This window comes from Dermochelys coriacea, chromosome 3, assembly GCF_009764565.3.
Source record: "Dermochelys coriacea isolate rDerCor1 chromosome 3, rDerCor1.pri.v4, whole genome shotgun sequence".
Classification (NCBI taxonomy): Eukaryota; Metazoa; Chordata; order Testudines; family Dermochelyidae; genus Dermochelys; species Dermochelys coriacea.
The window spans coordinates 157,292,884-157,314,901 of record NC_050070.1 but is presented as its reverse complement, the minus strand read 5'-3'; the positions used below and the strand labels follow the sequence as shown (position 1 = coordinate 157,314,901).

At 41.4% G+C, this 22,018-nt stretch overlaps 1 protein-coding gene across 1 annotated transcript in view; it reads left to right on the top strand.

Annotated features, from left to right (window-relative positions):
* Nucleotides 1–22,018, top strand: part of ALK (ALK receptor tyrosine kinase) — a 553,261-nt gene that overhangs the window by 150,618 nt on the left and 380,625 nt on the right. Inside the window, exon 3 of the mRNA XM_038395333.2 lies at nucleotides 14,089–14,244. Within this exon, the coding sequence (XP_038251261.1) occupies nucleotides 14,089–14,244 (156 nt within the window). The remainder of the gene's footprint in view (nucleotides 1–14,088; nucleotides 14,245–22,018) is intronic.

Sequence of the window (22,018 nt, the reverse complement as noted above, 5' to 3'; positions counted from 1 at the left end):
TAGGTCCTAGGATGCCTAAGCCCCAGGGCAATCCATGAACTGGGGGAAGACTGGCGTTCCCCCACCTAAGTCATGTGCAGGGCCTGATCTAGTAGGTGAACTCAGGGGCTGCCTAGATCTACATAGAGCACCTTTGTAGGTGAGGGAGAAAGGGATTTTCCTTATAACAGTTAGTTCAGTAGTTGAGTACTCACCGGAGAAGTGGGAGACAACCAGTGCAATCCCCTACTCTGTCTGATGAGGAGATGGGATTTGAACGGGGTCTGTCACCTCTCAGGCGAGTGCCTAAACTGCTGGGCTATGTGATATTCTGAGGTATGCTCCCTCAATCTCTGCTGTTGAAGTTGTTCTCCTTCCTAAGTGAGTTTCCTAACCACTAATGATTAAAGGGAGGGCCTCCCCTCCCCCAGTTGTTTTAAGTAAATCTAAGTGGCCTCTAACCACACCAATCAGATCAAGCCCCGCACATGACTTAGTCAGAGCAGCTATGTCCCCCCAGTTTTGTGGATTGCTAGCAGAGATAGGTGCCACCCTGAAGCCCGGACTTAGGTGCCTATCTCTATGAGAAGTGTGGGGCTTAAGACACACCTATCTCTTCCCATGCATTGTATAGGGAATTTAGTGTATCTCTACACTGCAATTAAACACCTGTGGCTGTAACTTGCTTGGGCTAGGGGGTCCTAGAACCTGGGCTCCAGCCCGAGCCTAAACAGCTACACTGCAATTAAATAGCCTCTTAGCATGAGCCCAAGTCAGCTGGCATGGGCCTGCCGCGGATGTTTAAGTGCAATGTAGACATACCCTTGGGCACCTAACTCAGGTGTTGTGGATTGCGGATTCCTGTGATTTTTTCTAGGTGCTGCAATGTCTAACTGACTTAGACAAGGTCACATAAGATGGCTGGGGCAGGGCAAGGAATTCAACTCAAATCTTCTGAGTGCTAGGGTAGTGGCCTAACCACTGACACATCCTTCCTCCTAGGTTAAGGGAGCCATCCCAGGTCACACAGTTAATTACTGAGTGTGAAATAAAACCTAACCATCCTCTTTCACTAGAGGCTAGAGCACTGTCCTTCCCTCTCCTAGAAGAAAATGCCAGTGTTTGCAGCATTGTGTCACAATTAAGATTACTAGTGAATGTTTAATAAAACTTCTATTAAAGTTTTGTTTGTCTAACAGTCTGATGGGATCCATTTAATTAAGTGACTGGCATTGCTGATGTGGAGAAATATTAGTTTTCTTAATTACTTTTTTTCCTGTTGGTCCTATTAATGGATCAATTTCTTAGATTGAAAGACTGAGTAAATTAATTTTTTTTTTAACCACACAAAAAACCCCTAAACAAAACTAAACTCCCCTCCCCTCAAAAAAACAAAACAAAACAAAACAAAAAAACCTGTTGAATTGGCTGCAATGGTTCTTTCAAGCAAATGTTTCATCACATTTGTGAAATTACATTCAACTGTCCCTAGAGGTAGTCATCCACTCAGGCTGTTGGAAAGGTTACTTCAATAGGAAGCTTTTACAATACTCTTCCTTCCGTGTCTCATCAGTACTAGCAGTTTTTCAGATGTGCTGCTCTATGTGAGCATTGATTATTCACCTACCACCCTGAAAGATACAAAATTTCACCTGTCCTACAGAGAAGTGAGATTTTTTTTTTTATTTTATAGGAGCCCAATGTTATTTAAGGGGCAGGAAGAATGTTTAAGCGTCTAGATTTTTAGGCTTTCCTTTGTTCTTTCTCCTTGTCAAGATGCTCTCTCTCCCTCCCACATGGCAGGGACTGAAGAATATGGGATCAGCAAGCATTCTTAAGCATATGTCGTGTAGCATATTAAGCTCCCCAGAGGTACACAAATTGACTGGCACCTTGCTACCACCTGTCCTTAACATGCAGCAACCTTGTCTGAGCCTGCTGTGATCAGGTCCCTGAAATCACTAGCCTCTGGCAGCAGAAACACTATCTTCCAGGCCCTTGCAGACCTCGCTCTCTCTGTACAGGTGACAATGGGCACACAGCAAATGAAAGTACTCAGAGAACTCCGTGAAGTGTTTAGCTCCTTATTCACCAAACACTCACAGTATTACCAGATCTGCTGTTCCCAAAGGTACAAACTAGCCTGTAACATTCAATTCCAGACCAGCACTTTGCTTAATACCACAGCACTTATACTAAATCTTGTTTTCACTATAAATATATTTATTATTAAAGAATAGATTCAAGTGATAGTGAGTAAGAATATTGGAAACTAATATTACATATAAAACAAAATCAAATATGCTTTCTAGAGACTAAACTTAACTAACAAGTTACTCTCTTATCTAAAGAAGTTTATCTTACTCAACATTCTCTTCAGTGTTTTCAACCAAGCCCGGTTGAGACCCTTTTTGAATATACCAGAATCAGGAGATTCTGGTAACCCCTCTGCACTCCCTTGCCAATTGTCATTTAGAGGCTCTTTGGTTACAAACTGGGATTAGATGTTCCTTTTGTTCAGGATAGGAGGACCAAAATCCAGGAAAACAATCTTTCTCTCCTTGTCCCTTTGTTCTCCTTCATCTGCAGACAATATTCCAATGACAATATGCAATTTATGCAATGACTTATATAAGTATGAAGTACTATACAGTAAGATAACAAATTGCCTTTTTCTTTCTTCCTTTGGTATTCATTTTCCCTAGAGACCACCCAAATTTTTTTGGCAAGGAATCCACTTTTAAGGCTTGTCAAAATATGACAGTTCACATCTTGCTACTTTGTTGAGTCAACTGGAATATGAGTTTCCTAACAAGCCTCTTTAGAATCAGTTCTTTAGACATTTGTACAGAATGTGTATTAGAAATTCCCTTTCATAGAGATGTTTGTCTTGCATGCATGAGAGATTTGGTGGACAAATATTTCCAGCTCTAAGCACATGCACCATAGCTGGACCTACCTAATCTGTCACTTTCTTATGGCTGGAGGAATAGAAATGAGATCTGTGTTGGCTGTTTCATTCCCCCATGAGATGTCTTGACAGACTGTGCTTATAACTGATTGATGAAGGAATCCTGATTCCTTTTCTTTGTAGCCTGATTTTGAATGAACAAAAGTAGCTGTCACAGATTTTGGTGACTGAGTCTCCAATGCACGTAAAGGAATAGAGAAGAGATAAAGTGACTGCTGTCAGTTTAGAGATCGTCGTAACAAACAAATTAGTGGCTGTGTTGTTTAATCTAAGAAGTGGGCACTCAGATGTTATTTGTCACTGTTGGATTAATTTAAAGGCTTTTTGGCAGAGTTGAGTTCTCTATTTTTACTTCTCCAAAGATAGAGGCAACATGTCCTAATGATTAGTGCACAGGCTTAAAGTCAGGACTTTTGAATTTTATTGCCAGCAGTTTACAGTGTTTTTGTAGAACAGATGGATCTTACTATTCTAAACTCATATGGCATTTTAGATCTAGCACTTAACATGTTCAGAGTGTGTTCAAATCCATTGAGGTAGGGGATAAGAGTTTCTCCCATTTTAAAAATGGGGAGGGGGGTTGTGAGGGTGGATGATGTCACAAGGTAGCTGGTCCTTTATGGGGAATAGGTCCCAGCCCACCTGTGACTGAGGCTATGTCTACGCTACAGATATTACAGCAACACAACTACGTTGCTGCAGGCTAGGAAGGAGAAGGGAATAGAGAGGCTCACCTTGACTCTGTTTTTTGAGTATCCTTAGTTTATGGAATGGGTTTCCCATAACTCTAAGGGTATGTCTACCCTGCAGTTAGACACTCACAGCTGGCCCATTCCAGCTGGCTCAGGCTCGTGGGGCTAAGCGAGGAGACTAATTGCTGTGTAGATATTTGGGCTTAGGCTGCAGCCCAAGTTCTGAGACCCTCCCTGTCACAGGGTCTGGAGTCCAGGCTCCAGGCGGAGCAGGAGTACCTACACTGCAATTAAACATCCCCATGAGCCCAAATCAGCTGGCATGGTCCAGCCATCATTTTTTAATTGTGGTGCAGACATACCCCAAGACAATGCTAACTTTTTTGCAAGACATTTGCAATACCAGCCCTCCCCAAGATGTGAAGATGGGACTTTGGCTAGAGGGGATTTGCCATCTATCCCAACACATTTATGGGATAGGCCTAATTCCCATGGGTCTGTCCTACAATCAATGCTGCTTTTTCCTGTAAGGTGTAGTGTTAATTTTGAGTGCATCTAGTGCTCCTACAAGCTGTCAAATTGATAGCCATGGAGAACAAAGTCTAGCATTTTCCCAGCAAATGGGCAGTAATCATGGAAGTTCCTTCACCCTAGGCCCACTACACAGCCCACTGCCACACACCACTGTCTTAACCTGACATCTCCCTGCACTGTGACAACATAACTGAAGAATCGTGGGGTGATTCTTCTTCTTCTGGTGTAGATAGGGTGAAAATGGGACTCAAGACTAACCTTACAGGAGGCCCCCAGACTCCTAAAACTGGCTGAACCATGCCATCTATACCTAGAGGAACTGGGAGAGCTTTAGGAACTTGCTTTTTCTCTGAAATTAGTAACTGAAAACTCAATTGTTCGTTTCCCTATCATGAATTAAAAGCTTTATAGGCCTTAGATACTGAGTATATAGAGGTTAGTGGGTGTTAATGGGGATCCCAGAGCTCACTCAGCATAGTGTTTCTCCACTATACAATTTAAATTATATCTCTCTTCCCCAATGAATAAATGTCAATACAGTATTTATTTTAAAAGAAATCTACCGTAGTAAGAATGTTTGATCCCTATCCATTCTCCAGCTTCTGCCACACTGTTGGGTGTTGGACATGAATTTGTCAAAGTTTTGCCTGTATAGGCAAGATCTTTGATTTAGATGCCTATATCTGAAAGTATGATGTACGAGACTGCTGTTTAAATACCCAGTTGATATATTTGTGCATAAGCATAGGGCTGAGTGTACGTGGAATTCACACTTATTGATTACCTAGTCAGAGAAGGGATAAACCAATCCTTGATAATACCATTTCAAAACATGATGATCCAAGGGGGTGGGGGGGGAGCTCTGATCCTGAAAGTCAGAAAGAGGAGATGGAAAAAGACTTTTCTTGGGGGGAGTTGGAACATGAAAACTTGTTCTTTCCAAAGAGCCAACTCTGGTTTCCCTTACACTAGCTGCCCCATAACGAGTGTGTGTGTGTGTGTGTGTGTGTGTGTGTGTGTGTGCTGGATAGTGAAGGAAAGGGAGCTGCCATATAGAAGGATATTTTCCAGTAGATCTCACTATTAAGGTGGTAGTCTTGAGATCTGGTTTATATTTTGTTTTTACTAGGCTTTTTTTGTATAATAGAAAACTTTTACTAGCATAACTAAAATGGAGGTAGTTGCCATTCATATTGGAAAACGTACACCAACATAACTAACATAGATATAGTTATACCAGTGCAAATCCCTAATTATTTTTATTTATTTATTTCTGTTCATCATGCATAGTTAACAGGAGCTCCAGAAGCTTTGCAATAACTTTGTGTTAGTTTGTAATGATACTGGACTAACTACCAGTTTAAAGAAGACAATGATTATAGCAAACATAAGTTGACTGTACGAGAAGTTTTAATAGTTGTCAGTGTGCTACAAGTTATGCACAAATTCTATTTTGAATCAACTATATTGGTTAACCTATCTCTAGGAGAAAAGCTTAATGCTCACTTCAGAAAGGCAGCCACCATATTCAGTCAATGGACCAAGCACATGTGGGATAACAGGAAATTGAAATTGAACACGAAAATATGAGTTTACCAGACGTGTGTCCTGAGAACACTTCAGTATGGTCCTGAGCACACTGCTGGATAGCAGGCATGAGAGAAGGCTAAACACATTCCACACTCGCTGTCATTTTCATATTTTAAATATCAAGTGAGAAACTAAAGTTCCTGGTACCGTAATATTTGAGAAAGCAAAATTGCCAAACCTAATTACTGTTCTTAAATACAGATGTCTTCATTGGTTTAGTTCTCTGTACTGGATGGATGATGGACACATTCTAAAGGACCTATTACATGGAGAAAGTGTGGCTTATCTACGGCCACTGGGCTGTTGTAGGCTCAGGTTCAAAGATGTTTTGCAATGGTGATTTGAAAACTTCCAACATCAACATTACAAGCTCCAAAGAGGCAGCTAGCAACAGGCTACACTGGAGGGTGGTGCTGGAGGGCTGTACTATACAAGGGCTGGAAGGAGTCAAAGAGGTTGAAGAGAGGTGGTCAAGAAAGAGTAAAGTGAAAAGAACAAAGAGGAAATTACAGTAGGTGTCCTAGCAGCAGTAGTGCACCAGATTCATCTTCTGGCCCTGCACCATCTGTGACAAGGACTGCCACTCAAGAACTGGACTTTTTAGTAACTTGTGATGCTGCAGCTTGACAGGTAGCAACAAAACTGCTTTGGCATTTTCACCATCATTTTTTGAGATGAACAGATGACATCTATCTGCTGTGTATTTATTTGTATTTTTGTAGAATCTAGGAGCCCCAGTCATGGACCAGGGCCCCATTTGCTAGGTACTGTTCAAATATAAAGCATATACACAAGGTCTTAACATCACTTCTCAATTACAATTTCCTACCTTCTCAGTCAGGTAGTGACTTGCTTTATCTTTCTTAGCCAGATTTGGTAAGTTGGCATTTCTGTATATAGCTAGCAAGTTGTGATATACACACTGATGGCTACAACCAAAACCTTAAACAGGTGAGTGTTTACCTTTATTTAATTGTAAGCAACCAACGTTAATTTATTTTCCATTTTAAAAGTATAATGATGTAACAGATTTATTATAAACTGCCTGGGCATTCAAGAAACTGGAAGATCTAGTGAGCCTTCAACTTCTACTCTATATTTTAAAAGTGGCTTTGTGATTTACTGGACTTAGCATCTCCTTTAGAGCCTTTATGATCCATAGTATCCATATAACTACTGCATAAACCCATACCTATGGATATAAATCTTTGTGAAAATCTCATTGCAAAAAAACCTGAATATACACAATTGCCACCTTCTAAAGCTCAATATCTAGTCTTATTTGGGGAGTGGCTGGGGGAGGAGGTGGAAGGGGAGTTTGGGGAAAAAAACCTTTGTAGGTTCTACTAAATTTAATTACTTCCTACAGTGTGTGTTTATTTGAAAAAGGGAAATGATGGCTTATTTAATCAAATAAACTCCAAAAATAAACAATTTGTTTCCTCCACTGCTCAACACATACAGAGCATTGTGTAGGATTTAAACATAAGACAAAGATCAGAAAAGGGAGGTGAAAGACCTGTTGTGGGTGCATTAAAAATTGACCAGTAATTTGTATTTGTGGAAGGAAGTAATTTGTGGAAGGAACGGATTCTTAGATGTTAAAAGGAACCCTATGCTTGTAGATGTGGTATAGTCCTGCAGCAGCTACCAAAGAAGGTTCCTTACAACTCAAGAACAGTTTGTAAATGAGCTTACATATAGTATATATGAAAAGCATTTACTCTACATTGTGGACTGATCATTAACTTGGTTTGAGAGGAAGAATGGTCCTGTGATTAGGTTGCTGGCCTGGGACTTGGGAGATTTGGTTTCAGTTTCCTCAGTACTCTTGGTTTTAATTTCAATACCACTGTCTTCCTGTGTGAAGACAAATCACTTAATCCCCGTGTGCCTCATTTCCTAACCTGCGGAAGAGTTAGTACTTCCCTAGGGCACAAGAACATTGTGAGAATAAATTCATTAAAGCTTGTGAAGTGGTTGGATACTATCGTGATAATGCATATATAAGTCCCCTAAATAGATATGAATGCTTAATCAAATCAGACACTTTTTAAAGGTGCATATAAGTCAAACACATCATCTTTCTGTGCAAAATGATCTATTTTAAACGTTGTTCTGAGCTGCATTCAGCCAGGCTGCTCCAAGGAGGTATATGTTACACACATCCCTGTGCCCCATGGGATTCCACACAAGGGAAGACCGATATGATTTTCATCCCCAGCCCTTCCTCTGGGTTCCCATTGCTGACAGGCAGATTTAATTGCCATGAGGGGGCACACTACTGGGGAGATGATTGATTGATTGATTGATTGTTGAGTTGTTTTACTGGAGTGCTTGGATACCCCAGTCATAGACCAGGGTTTCACTGTTCTAGGTACTTTACCATCACAAAACAAATGCAGTTTCAGTCCTGAGGCGCTTACAGTCTAACTATAAAACAGAAGGCAACAGATAGAATCATAGAATCATAGAATATCAGGGTTGGAAGGGACCCCAGAAGGTCATCTAGTCCAACCCCCTGCTCAAAGCAGGATTACAGACAGAAGGGGAGCATAAGGAAACAGTGAGATAAAACTTAACTGCATAACCAGAGGTCTCAGCACACCAGCAGCCTAGCTGCTGTCAAGTTTCTGTAGGCGTCCCAGTAGGGGAGGGTTTGAAGGAGGACAATGAGGTGGCTTTGTGGATATTTACAGGGAGCAGCTTCCATGCTTAACGGGTGGCAAGAGAGAAAACACAAAGGTCCTGTTTGAAAATTGTAACAAATGAGAGATGAAGAGTGGCATCACTAGCACAGTGGAGGCAGGTGGTGATGTCTTGATAGTGTGTAAGAGAAGATGGGTGAGGGGCCATGGGCCAGTTAATTTAATGGCTGTCCTTTCGTAGAATATCAGGGTTGGAAGGGACCTCAGGAGGTCATCTAGTCCAACCCCCTGCTCAAAGCAGGACCAATCCCCAACTAAATCATCCCAGCCAGGGCTTTGTCAAACCTGACCTTAAAAACCTCTAAGGAAACCTCTTAAAAACCACCTCCCCTTCATGTTATTCTCCCAGGGGATCCTGCACATCTGTTCCCTGAGGGAGTCAAAGTCTGCTTTTCTGAAGTCCAGGGTCTGTATTCTGCTGCTCTCCTTTCTTCCTTGTGTCAGGATCCTTTCCATGCATCCTTTCTGGCCTGGACCACCCAAGGGGGTCAGTTTTGAACTTCTAATATTAGAAAGCCAAAGTTTTTCATTTCATGATGAGTTTCAGTCATGGGTCAGCTCTTTACAGTTGTTGGCCAAGCTATGCATGCTGATAAAGGGAGCCTTATAATGTAAATGCTGGGAAGTGGGGAATGGAAAAGGCAGATGATATTACACAAAATATGCAAGACACATGAAATCCATATGTAATAGTGTCATCCATGTCCTCCTTCCGTCTATTGTTTCCTTTGCTTATATCTTGCACTTTGCCTCAAATTTGGCACTGAGCCTGGGAGCATTTAGACAGGAGGGTAACTTCACACGTGTGAGAAGTTCCATTAAAGTTCAATGGGACTCTTTATGTGTACAGTTAATACTTATGTATGTGCTTTGCATGATTGGAGCCTTACTGTAAACTCTAAAGAGCAGGACTCTTGCAATGTGTTTGTACAGCACTTAGCACAATAGAACCTTGATTCTGGTTGGGGCTTTTGAAGATGCCATAATACAAATTTTAAATGTATATGATATCCCAAATAAGTATGGTGCCCCCAGAAACTATGGTGGTGGGGCATATATAAATGTTGGTAGTGATAAATAGTTTAGATTGATGGAAAAGGACAGGAGTTCAGAACCAGCTCACCAAAAAAGTCACATGCTTTTAAATCTCTCTCCTTTCATTTGTGTTGGCATAGGCAGGACTAATATTAAATCAAAGCTGTTTGGCTCTTCTCGTGTCTTTGTGTGTTGGCACAAAACTGAAGAGAGTCTTGCACTTTATAGATTGTTTTCCATTCTCCAGGATTTACTAAAAATGTCAGGAAATTAAGGAAGTTTGGTGGCAGTGTTGTAAAAACTAGGTCGCATGTGTTAGGATATAGATATTCAGGCCTGTCTGTAAAGGCCTATACTCTAATTTAGGTGTATTCTTACCACTTAGCTAGTTACAGAGGTATAAAAGAAAGAAAGAAAGAAAATCAAAATCACTGTCTGCCGGTGTAAGGGCCTTCTCTTACTGTGACAGTCTGAGGCCCTGTTCTTAGGCTAAGGCCTTTGGCAAGGCAGCAGAGGCAGCCATAAGCTGGGAAGCGACCGGTCACCTCCTCACGTTACAAACTAGTCACACTGAAATAAGGTGCTATTGGGCTGTTAGGAATACAATCTTGTCCTGATAATGCCTATCGCCTCCAGAGAAAGGGAAGATGTAAAAAGAAGCTTAGTTTGATAGCATCCTGTCTGGCAAGAACTCACTTATCAATAGCTGGGATGTGAAATCCTCACTTCTGTATTGTTTTGTCATTATAGTTCCCACTTTGCTATTGTTTGTCTGTATAATCTCTGTCTGGTTCTGTGATTATTCCTGTCTGCTGTATAATTAATTTTGCTGGGTGTAAACTAATTAAGGTGGTGGGATATAACTGGTTATATAATCGTGTTACAATATGTTAGGATTCGTTAGTTAAATTTCAGGAAAATGATTGGTTAAGGTATAGCTAAGCAGAACTCAAGTTTTACTATATAGTCTGCAGTCAATCAGGATCAGGGGGTGGGGGAATGGGAACAGGGAATGGGAGTGGGGAATTGGAATCATGTTTTGCTAAGGGGGGGAATGGGCACAGGGACACAGGTAAGGCTCTGTGGTGTCAGCGCTGGGAAGGGGGATACTAAGGAAGGAAACTGAAATCATGCTTGCTGGAAGATCACCCCAATAAACATCAAATTGTTTGCACCTTTGGACTTCGGGTATTGTTGTGCTCTGTTCATGCGAGAAGGACCAGGGAAGTAAGTGGGTAAAGGAATAAGCTCCCTAACTGCATGTATGTACAACAGCGTCCCCTGCTGGGTGGAATCAAATCTGCTCTACTATATCATAACTAAGGCTAAGATTCTGTCATGGATATTTTTAGTAAAAGTCATGGACAGGTCCTGGGCAAAAAAGAAAAATTATCGCAAGCGATGACCTAGCTGTGACTTTTACTAAAAATATCCGTGTTGAAAAGTGGATCTGCAGGTCCCCACACTGTCTGAAGTGGGCAGTTGCGCAGGGGCTAGGAGCCACCTGCAGCAGCTGGAGGCTGTGGAGTTCCCTGCAGCCTGTGGCTGCCAAGAGGTCTGGGGGTTCCCCCACCACTGGCAGCTCCGGGGACCCCCACCACCTGTGGCAGATGGGAGCTTGGGGGTACCCCACAGTGGCTTGGAGCTCCGGGGGCTGCCAGAGGCAGTGGGGGTACCCCTGTGACAGATTTATGATACCAATCTGCCTGGGGCTTCAGGTGATCAGGCTGAGGCCACAGGATCTTTAGGGGAGGAGATGAAGGAGCCACACCAAGTGACTAAGTTTAAAGCTTTATTCACCAAATAACAGCGATGAGTGCTGGGTGTGCCTCACATCACTCAGAGGGAGGAAGAAAGCGTTAGTGCCTGAGTCCTAACCCACTTTCATACTTACACACGCACAACCCAAGGCTGGCTAAGCCTGGGTGTAATGTAAGAAGAAGAGAGGGAAGGGTAGACGAGAGTTCTGCCCTGTGCACAAGTCATTGTGGGTCCGCTGTAAATCTCCGACTTGCTTCAGCTCTCGGGAGGGTTTTAAGTTATGGGTTCTTCTGGGGGCATTTTCGTCCAGGGACCTTCACCCCACCCATGCTCTTGGTACCAGTCCGAACCGGTCTTCCACGGCTCCCTTAGTTTCCCCAAAACACACCGGTTTCAGGGTCGCGAGACTGTTGTTTTTCAACTCATTGGCCTTCGCAATCTTACTGGTTTTGCAACCCCTTCAGTTCTGTGGGTCTCAGGTCTCCTTGATCACAGCTGGCCGGGGTTGAGACACAGGCTTCTGGCAGTTTGGCAGCAGAGAGCTTGTTTGTGTGTGCTGGTCTTGGGCTGCAGTTTCGTTCTTTATCTTCGGGCCTAGCTGGATCGTCGAGTTAACCCGTTCCTTTCCTCTTTCCTCCCCCTTTGGCCTCTCATAACCTGCAAAGGAATCTTTCACTCCACACTCACACCTTCAACCCTTCCCAAGATACTTTCCAATGCATATAAAGGTGTTGGCAATATACAGTGCTGGTGCTTACCCAGGGGATCCCATAGTGGGGCATTTTATTGTGAAACTTCTCAGCTCCCTGCCCCCATGAATAAATCCCGACCACTGCAGATCCTGACCACTGCAGGCTGAAGTCACGGAGGTCACTGGAAGTCATGGATTCCATGACTTCTGCGATCTCTGTGACTAAATTGTAGCCTTAATCATAACCTTTATATTGCTAAAATGTTATCCTCTAACTCTAGAGATAGAGCCAACACATTTGGAACAGAAGTACTTGAGTTCTATTCTTGTGGCTATCGTGTGTTGTGCATGTCCATGGATTTGTTACATTTATTATCTCAGTGGTGTGACAAAGGAATTGACAAAACACATGATTCAGAAAGAAGAATGTAAAAAAACAAAAAACAAACACTAGACCTCGCTGATTCCATTTCCTCATTAAAGAGGTGGATTATCTGAAAGTATAGAGAAAAGGCAATAGTATTAACTTTTGGATTAAAAGATGTTATACCAGCAGGAGAACTGTCTGAACTGTATAAATATATGCAGTCTGGGAAGAAATTAGATGCTTAATAGAGAACGTAATTGAAGTTTAAAAAAATCTTAGTTTGACTAATGTAAATTTAAATGATTTGTTTTAATCTCTCTAGTGGCATGAGAGTGGATACTAAAGAAAATCTCCAGAGAACAGCATTTTCCTCCAAAAGGGCCTTAAGAATAGGCTTTTCAAAAATACCTAAGGGCCAGTTTTTAAAGGTATTTAGGCATCTAAACATGCAGATAAGTGCCTTGTGGGATTTTTCAAAAGGGAGTTAAGTGCCTAGATGCTTGGAAAATCCCATTAGGTGCTTGTCTCTATCTTTAGGCACATTCACAGCTTTACAAATCTGGCGCTGAGTTATTTAGAAGCACAAGTCTCACCCAAAATATGTGGACTGTTAACTGCAGATCAAGTCTGGGGAAGTCAACATACTAGGGGCTTTCAAAAAATAAAGGAGGAAAAATCATTGGACATACTTGGAGATGAATTCCACATGTTACGGTATGTTGTCTTGGACAACTTTACTCCATAATGTGATGGTGAAAATACTGTATTCAGAGAAAGGAATCTTAATTGCACCAACAGTTTTAAGCATCTTTAGAAAAGTCTGTTCTTAAAAGAGAGCTTAGTGCTGGTGAAAGGTATGGGTAGCGAGCTTTGGTGGTTAAGTCCCACTGTCCATAGGACACTTAGCAGCAAATCAAGCCTTCACTACTGCACAAATGTGCCTCACCTGGAAGGACCACTTTTGTGAGTGAAAGGTCACTTCAGTCACTCATGAATCATTTAACCACAGGTCTCTCTGTTGAGACTGCCATACAATATACCAGTTTTGCTCACGGTTGGTGTGTTGCAGAACCCCTGTCCTCCAGGAGCTGGTTTGAGACCAGCAATTCATAGACCACTGAACAATCTTCAGATTGTAATGAGTTTCTCTTTACTTGGGTGGAATTTGAACTGACATCCTATAATAGAAAAGCTCTATATCCAATTTTCCTCAATCTCTGAGATATCCAGTCACCGTTCTCTAATCAGGGGTAGTCAATTATTTTTTTTTCGAAGTCCAAATTTCTTGGTCAAGGCATAGTCAAGGTCCAGACTCCAGAGCAAATAATAAAAACAACAACAAAAATGATAAGTAAGTAATTTTCGGGTCTCTTCAAAAGTGTCTGGTGTTCTGGATTTGGTCCACAGTCAGTCTGTTGACTACCCCGCTCTAGATAATTGTTTTTCTTGCTTGAAAATTTTTCTGGCCCTCTTTCCCCCTAAGAGATGTGGTGGCCTCTGGCCCTTCCTCTTGGTTTGCTTCTGCTCTGTTCACCCCACAAGGCACCTTTAGAGTTTGGTTCATTCTGAACTCTTCTTCTATCGTTTGATCTGATCTGACCTGACCTTTCCTGTGTCCCTTTTTACTTGGAAAGGGAGAAAATGCAAGGAGAAACATGAATAAAAATAAGTCCTAACTTATGTAAGAAATATGACTGATTAGAAGGGGAGAAGTTGGATTTTTATTAACCCTGTATGTACTATCTGTTTTCCTGTAACAGTATTTGACTGCAATTTTGAATTGCCTTGTGAGCTGGAATATTCTCCTCCACTAAAGGACAAAGAAAACCACAACAGGACCTGGCACAGAGTGAGTGCAGAGCAGCTAAACCTTTTGCATGGACCAAAGAGAGATCACTCCGAGGATTCACCAAGAGGTAGGATGAGCAAGTATATTTAGTCTTCTTAAAATAATGGTGGTGTGTTTGTAGATACCACACCCTATACAATGTTTGGGGCAATTCTGTTCCTTTCTCTGTGGCAAGCAACATGTGAACTTAAGGGAATTGCTCTGTCTATAGGAAGCAAAATAAGACTGGATTGAAATCCGCTTTGGGATTGTAAAAATCTGAACCAGACCGGACTTGGGACATTGCACTTGGAGTTGAATAATAATATTTTACACGTCTATAGCACCTTTCCTCTGAGGTTATTGGCGGGGATGGGGGAGAAAGGATGAATTCTGCTTCACATCACCCGGAGAACACTGGGGCGCATGGAGTTTGACGTGCTCAAAGTCATTCTGTGAGTCAGTGGAAGAGCAGAGAATAAAATCCATGTGTTCTGCATTATTGTCTATTGCTAAACACTAGGTACAGCTGTCTTACTTGCAAGCCAGTGCAGACAATTTTCTTGTCAGGATTTAAGATTTTTCCATCAAAGCTATTCAGAGAGAAAATAAATACTAAGCTTTTGACATTATCATCAACAAAGCAATGTATATTTAAATAAAGAGATCTAGAAGTAGGAAAAGTAAAAAGTGTGTAAATTTTCTTTTCTTGCTCTTTTGAATCAAAGATGGCTTCTTTGGCCTTTCTTGGGTATTTTTTTTAATTCTGCTTTTAATCAAACCTGACACCAGCAGCATATTTCATTCAGATTATAAATGACAAAAGGATCAGCAAAATGCACTTTGCCTTCTTAATCCTAAAAGAGTAGAGGAAAATCCCACCCCCTTCAACCTGTTGTGGGTACCTGCTTGAAAACTGTCACTGCTAAAAGTCAGGGTGTCATTTAAGTGCTGGAACTACAAATGGGAGAGGAAAGTAGGGACACATCCAAATAAATGTTGGGGAAAGTTTTTCCTCTGAAACGTTCCTCTGTATTAGTCTCAGAAAGACATCTTTATTTCTTCTATCTTCACCGTGTACTATGCTTTCCCATGTGCTTCCCGAAAAGTATTCTTTATGCATCAGCTTTTAGTGCCTGTTCCTTCAACCTTATTCATGTTGAGTTATCACATTGATTTAAGAGATTTATCGTGGATGGGTAGAAAGACTGGACTGATGAAAGAAATGTCAGGATCAGGACCCTGTTATGCTAGAGACTATACAAACACATAGGATGATGAAGCTTATGTTCATTGCATCTTGTCTTAAATTGGATTGTAACAAACAATAGGAAGGAAGGGGGGGGGAGAAGAGAAGGAAGAATAGCAATAATGAGAGCAATTTAAGTAGCCTAGCTAAGTGCAATGCACAAAATAAAGTCCCTGCATCAAAGAGAGATGCTCAGAAAGCAGGATGCATTGGATAAACCAGAAATGGGATGCCTTAGATGAAGGTGTTAAATATTTAAAGTCTTCTCCTTTTACTTCTTATGGAAATTCTGGCTGAATGGGATTTTAAGAAGGATTAGAATGAGAAAGGTGGTTGCTCAGTGAACTGCTTTGAGAGGAGGTTCCAGACCAAACGGGCAATGGGGAGGAAGACATGGAGACAGAAATGGAAGGTGTGATGAGGCTGGAGTAGTTGGTGGAGTAGAGAGAGAATGAAGGAACCCAATAGGATAAGAAGTTCAAGATATAGAGAGGGCCTTGAAGGCATGGAAAAAGAGTTTAACTCAGTGGGTGAAATCCTGGCCTTTTTAGGGTATGTCTACACTGCAATTAAAAACTCATGGCTGGCCTATGCCAGCTGACTTGGGCTAAAGGTCTGCTTAATTGCAGCGTAGACTTAATTGCAGTTTGGGCTTGGGCTGCAGCATGGGATCCAGGACCCTGCGATATGGGAGGGTACCAGAGCTCGGGACCCGAGCTCCAACATTTATGCCACAGTTGAGCAGCTCGAGTCTAAGCCCCGGAAGCCTAAGCCAGCTGGCGCAGGCCAGCCACAGGTGTCTAATTGCAATGTAGATGTATCCACAGACGTACACTTGGGTGAAATCCTGGCCCTCATGTCATCAGTGTAGTTTCAAGGGAGTAAATTCTCTATCTATGAATGTGTTCTGGATCCTGCTTCTGTGATTTATTAAATTTTGAATAATTAGTAATTTGTCTTTGAAGGATTTGTTTTCATGTTGGTTTAAGTGTTTCAGTGTTGGACTGAGGTTTAAAGTCCAACCCGTGCTAGAGGGGGAATTAAGTCATGTGGTTGACTTGGGGAGGGGACTAGAGTAAGAGCCTGTGCAGTCGATGGAGTCGACTTGGATTTGTTTGCGGTTTTTAAACAAATAGACAAATTGAGGGTAGTCAATCATTCATTTTGTGGTGACTCGAACCCTTGCAGAACCTCCTGAAAAGCCTTGCAGTTCCTAAATGACTGTAACTTCTTTTGCATATGAAGATGGATTTGAAAATTCTACACTCCCAGCTTTCTATTTTATATCATTTTAATTACAGCTGCTTGGCACAGACACATTTTGTGTGGTCTGTTTCAATCTGAAATAACTAAGGACAGTAATTCCAACCCCCACTGTTTTCTGCACAGCGTACTTCCAATTATGTGAGTCCCATTTCATCTCCATTCATGAGCTGTAATGAACAGAAGTAAATAAGCAGATAGCATAACCCGATTTTGTGTCATTTTAACTCATCCTTGTTACTTGACTATCAAGTCATGTCAAGTGAATTTCCTATTAATCAAGACAAATACCCCAAGCCTGCTTCCATTATTCTCCCTTTATGTATAAAGATTAGTAGAAATTCAGTGATAATATTTGACACTGAGAAGCAATATTCCCAGCTGTGACTTAGACTCAATGTATGAATTTGGACAAACTTCTGTCAATCCTAGTGCCCCCTTTTGAAAAATGGAGGTAATAGCATTTATATACATTTTTAAAATACTTTGAGATTCATAGAAGAAAGGTGCTAGTAATTATTGTGGTGTTAATTATTACATTATTAAAACCTTCTGAATGGTACACTCTTGCTACAGAAAACTAGTGGATATTTGTAAATGAGGCACCTTTCAGTGTATGTATTAGGGAATACTAGTGTTCATTGCTTTGTATTTACAGTTATACAGCAAGCTTTTCTCTAAAGGTTTTCCCCCCCCCAGTTAGTGCATCAGCCAGCCATGTCCAAGACAATGCAATCAGTTGTGAATCTACAAGCTTAGGTCCCTATCCTGCAAAGAGTTTTATATATATGCTTAATTTCTCCCAAGCAGATACTCCATTGAAGCCAATGGGATGTTCACATTCTTAAAGCTTATGTGTAAGTCTTTGCAGGTTCAGAGCCTTATTATATTTAAATTTCAGTAGGAGCCTGATTCAAAGTCCACTGAAGGCAATGGGAAAGACTTGCACTGATTTTGTAGGGCTCAGGATCAGGCCCATATGCATATTAGTGACTAGGTAACCCTTTGTGGGTTACCACATTTTTTGTAATTCATGAGTAAGCAAATAAATGCCATAAAATATTCAGGAATACTGCATCACAGAAAGTATTCATTTATTTTTGACAAGTATGATAACTATTTAATTATTTGATACTTCATAATATACTCTACCAGCAAATGTACAGCAGTATATTTTGTAGTGAAATATTAGTAATAGATCTTGCTGCAGTGCTATCTGTGCTGTTTAATCTTTGCTAAGAAGGCAGTTGAGACAACTAGATTTTTGGTTAAAATGACTGGGTTTGCAGATCAGTGAAGTTCTACTGTATCTGTTTGTTGTATCACAAGTAAGACAGAGAGATTTCTCTCTCCATCAAAAATCAAGTTGTGGCCAAACCAGAACCTCTGTATCTGAACTCTGGATCCAGATCCAAGCTTCCTATGCCTGAGGATGCCATTTAGAGACAGCCCTGAGGCGTGTATGTGTGGGAGGGTTGATTGGGGAGGGGGATTGGAACTGGGACACCACATCAAGAGTTCCAGGAAACACTGTGCCTCAGGGATGTAGAGTGCCTCCCAGAAAGGCACAATCCTTCTGTGTGCCATTGGCACCACCTCATAAGAAGATGCTGCATGTGCTCTCCAGATCCAGAAGGGATCAAGGCTCTGCCTTTTTCCAACACTATTTCATAGAATCATAGAATATCAGGGTTGGAAGGGAACTCAGGAGGTCATCTAGTCCAACCCCCTGCTCAAAGCAGGACCCCAACTAAATCATTCCAGCCAGGGCTTTGTCAAGCCTGACCTTAAAAACTTCTAAGGAAGGAGATTCCACCACCTCCCTAGGTAACGCATTCCATTGTTTCATCACCCTCCTAGTGAAAAAGTTTTTCCTAATATCCAACCTAAACCTCCACCACTGCAACTTGAGACCATTACTCCTTGTTCTGTCATCTGCTACCACTGAGAACAGTCTAGATTCATCCTCTTTGGAACCCCCTTTCAGGTTGTTGAAAGCAGCTATCAAATCCCCCCCTCATTCTTCTCTTCAGCAGACTAAACAATCCCAGTTCCCTCAGCCTCTCCTCATAAGTCATGTGTTCCAGTGCCCTAATCATTTTTGTTGCCCTCTGCTGGACTCTTTCCAATTTTTCCACATCCTTCTTGTAGTGTGGGGCCCAAAACTGGCCACAGTTCTCCAGATGAGGCCTCACCAATGTCAATAAAGGGGAACAATCACGTCCCTCGTTCTGCTGGCAATGCCCCTACTTGTACATCCCAAAATGCCATTGGCCTTCTTGGCAACAAGGGCACTCTGTTGATCATATCCAGCTTCTTGTCCACTGTAACCCCTAGGTCCTTTTCTGCAGAACTGCTGCCGAGCCATTCGGCCCCTAGTCTGTAGCGGTGCATGGGATTCTTCCATCCTAAGTGCAGGACTCTGCACTTGTCCTTGTTGAACCTCATCAGATTTCTTTTGACCCAATCCTCTAATTTGTCTAAGGCCCTCTGTATCCTATCCCTACCCTCCAGCGTATCTAGCTCTCCTCCCAGTTTAGTGTCATCTGCAAACTTGCTGAGGGTGCAATCCACACCATCCTCCAGATCATTTATGAAGATATTGAACAAAACCGGCCCGAGGACTGACCCTTGGGGCACTCTACTTGATACCGGCTGCCAGCTAGACATGGAGTCATTGATCACTACCCGTTGAGCTCAACAATCTAGCCAACTGTCTATCCACCTTATAGTCCATTTATCCAGCCCATTCTTCTTTAACTTGCTGGCAAGAATACTGTGGGAGACTGTGTCAAAAGCTTTGCTAAAATCAAGGAACAACATGTCCACTGCTTTCCCCTCATCCACAGAGCCAGTTATTTCATCATAGAAGGCAATTAGATTAGTCAGGCATGACTTGCCCTTGGTGAATCCATGCTGACTGTTCCTGATCACTTTCTTCTCCTCTAAGTGCTTCAGAATTGATTCCTTGAGGACCTGCTCCATGATTTTTGCAGGGACTGAGGTGAGACTGACTGGCCTGTAGTTCCCAGGATCCTCCTCCTTCCCTTTTTTAAAGATGGGCACTAAATTAGCCTTTTTCCAGTCATCTGGGACTTCCCCCGATCGCCATGAGTTTTCAAAGATAATGGCCAATGGCTCTGCAATCACATCTGCCAACTCCTTTAGCACTCTCAGATGCAGCGCATCAGGCTCCATGGACATGTGCTCATTCAGCTTTTCTAAATAGTCCAAACCACTTCTTTCTCCACAGAGGGCTGGTCACCTCCTCCCCATGCTGTGCTGCCCAGTGCAGTAGTCTGGGAGCTGACCTTGTTCGTGAAGACGGAGGCAAAAAAAGCATTGAGTACATTAGCTTTTTCCACATCCTCTGTCACTATGTTGCCTCCCTCATTCAGTAAGGGGCCCACACTTTCCTTGACTTTCTTCTTATTTGAAGAGAGGGAGGGTGTATATCCTGGTGCACTTGCAGGGAGCAATAACTGTGTGCTCAAAGTTCAAAGACTACAATTATGGCTGGCCCATGAGTCAGGTGTACAAGGAGAAAGCGAAGATTCCTTGCACTCCCGGTACCTCCCCTGAGCCTTCCCTCCTGCTCATCTACCTGTGGAAGAAGGATCAACAGTTAGATCCAAACAGACAGAATGCAAATTGGATCCAAATCTGTACTATTTCAAATCTCCAGGTCTTCAGATTCAGATCTTTAACAGGCTTAAGCCACAGCACTCAGAGATTTGTCTTTTATATGAATAGATTTGGGGGAGACAACCCCTTTTAGATGAGTATTTCATATCAAGGTTATACCGTATTGGAAAACTGAACAGTACTTGAAAAATTTCTTCCATGGAAATGCGATTATACTTCTATCAGAGGAAGACAAATGAGGGTAACACCCTAACTTATGGCTGATAGCTTGAGGCTACCTTGAATTAGAGGTAAATTAAGAATTAAACATACACACATTTTATTAGTTGAATGATCTTCTTTGTCAATGTTGTTGAAAAAATGGAGAGCAAAGGATCTAGAAGGTGTGGAATGAGACCCAGGTAGTGAGAATATTAGCAATCAAAGATAATGAACTACTGGAGTATAAATGCCTACTGCCTTTAATTTATTGTCTCTAAGGGAGAGAAAAATGAAGAAGATACTATAAGATGATAAAATGATGATATGGAACAAAATATTGTATATTAACCAAATGGGATGGTATACATCAAAGCATGTGCTAGCAAGAAATTAGTTTTTCCCCCTTTGCAGGGTTTTTAAGTAGTACAACATTTTTTCCAGTGTAAATACAATCAGAAATATCAGCACATTCATCAATGGGAAAAAAATACAGGATGAATACCCAAGGAACCAGGTGGACTTGTGCCAGATAGACAAATGAAGAAGAGAGAGTAATGGATGAAGTAACAACTGACTTTTTGGTCCACAAGATCTGCTTTGAAATGGGGCTTGAACTGATAGAAATGGACTGTCTGAGTCATCTTTTTAGTGCTGAAAAAACATTTTTCATTTTTGATAACCGAAATGAAATATTTTATTTGTAAATGCAATACAACTGATTTATGTCAAAAATAGAAAAACTTTGACAGAAACAAAATTTTGGATTTTGTTGAAAAGCCATTTTTCATCAGAGAAAGATTTTGCTTTAAAAACCAAACAAAAGACCTTTTACTTCTGAGTGCATATTGCACCACCCTTCCTAACTGAAGGGAAAAACGAAGGTCAACCTTATTTGTTAGGACTTAATCCAGATGGTCAAACGGTTTAAAAAATGTTTTATGAATATTTTTGTGAATAAGTGCTACATTTGATCTGTGAGGTAAGTGTTAGTTATTTGTAAACATTAGGATGGCATCAGGTATTCATGAAAACGTATGCAAATCCTAATCATTAACAAATTTGAGCCCAAATGGTGATCCAGCCAGGAGTTAATTTTTCACTATTAAATATTCTTCTGCTTAAAAGATTTAGTCATTCAATCAGGGAGCAGAAATATTATCGTATGACTTAAATGGATCAACCACACACCACAAATAGTGAATGGATGAGGCAAACTGTTTGCAAACAACCCATAGTTTGAAAACCAGTCATCCATACTATTGCAAAGAAAAGATATTCTCAGGGTTGATGCACAAACTCCTTATAAACAGAAGAGGTTAGATTTTTATAATGGATATTGCTTGTTATGAATAGTTCCACCAGCTCTACATCAGATCAGATTTTGTTCGGAGACTGAACATGACAGCATATACATATCAAATACTATCTCACAGCCCCATAGGAACATATGCAATATTAAAATACTAAAATGCATCTGATTTTAAAAACACAAACTCCTGATGCC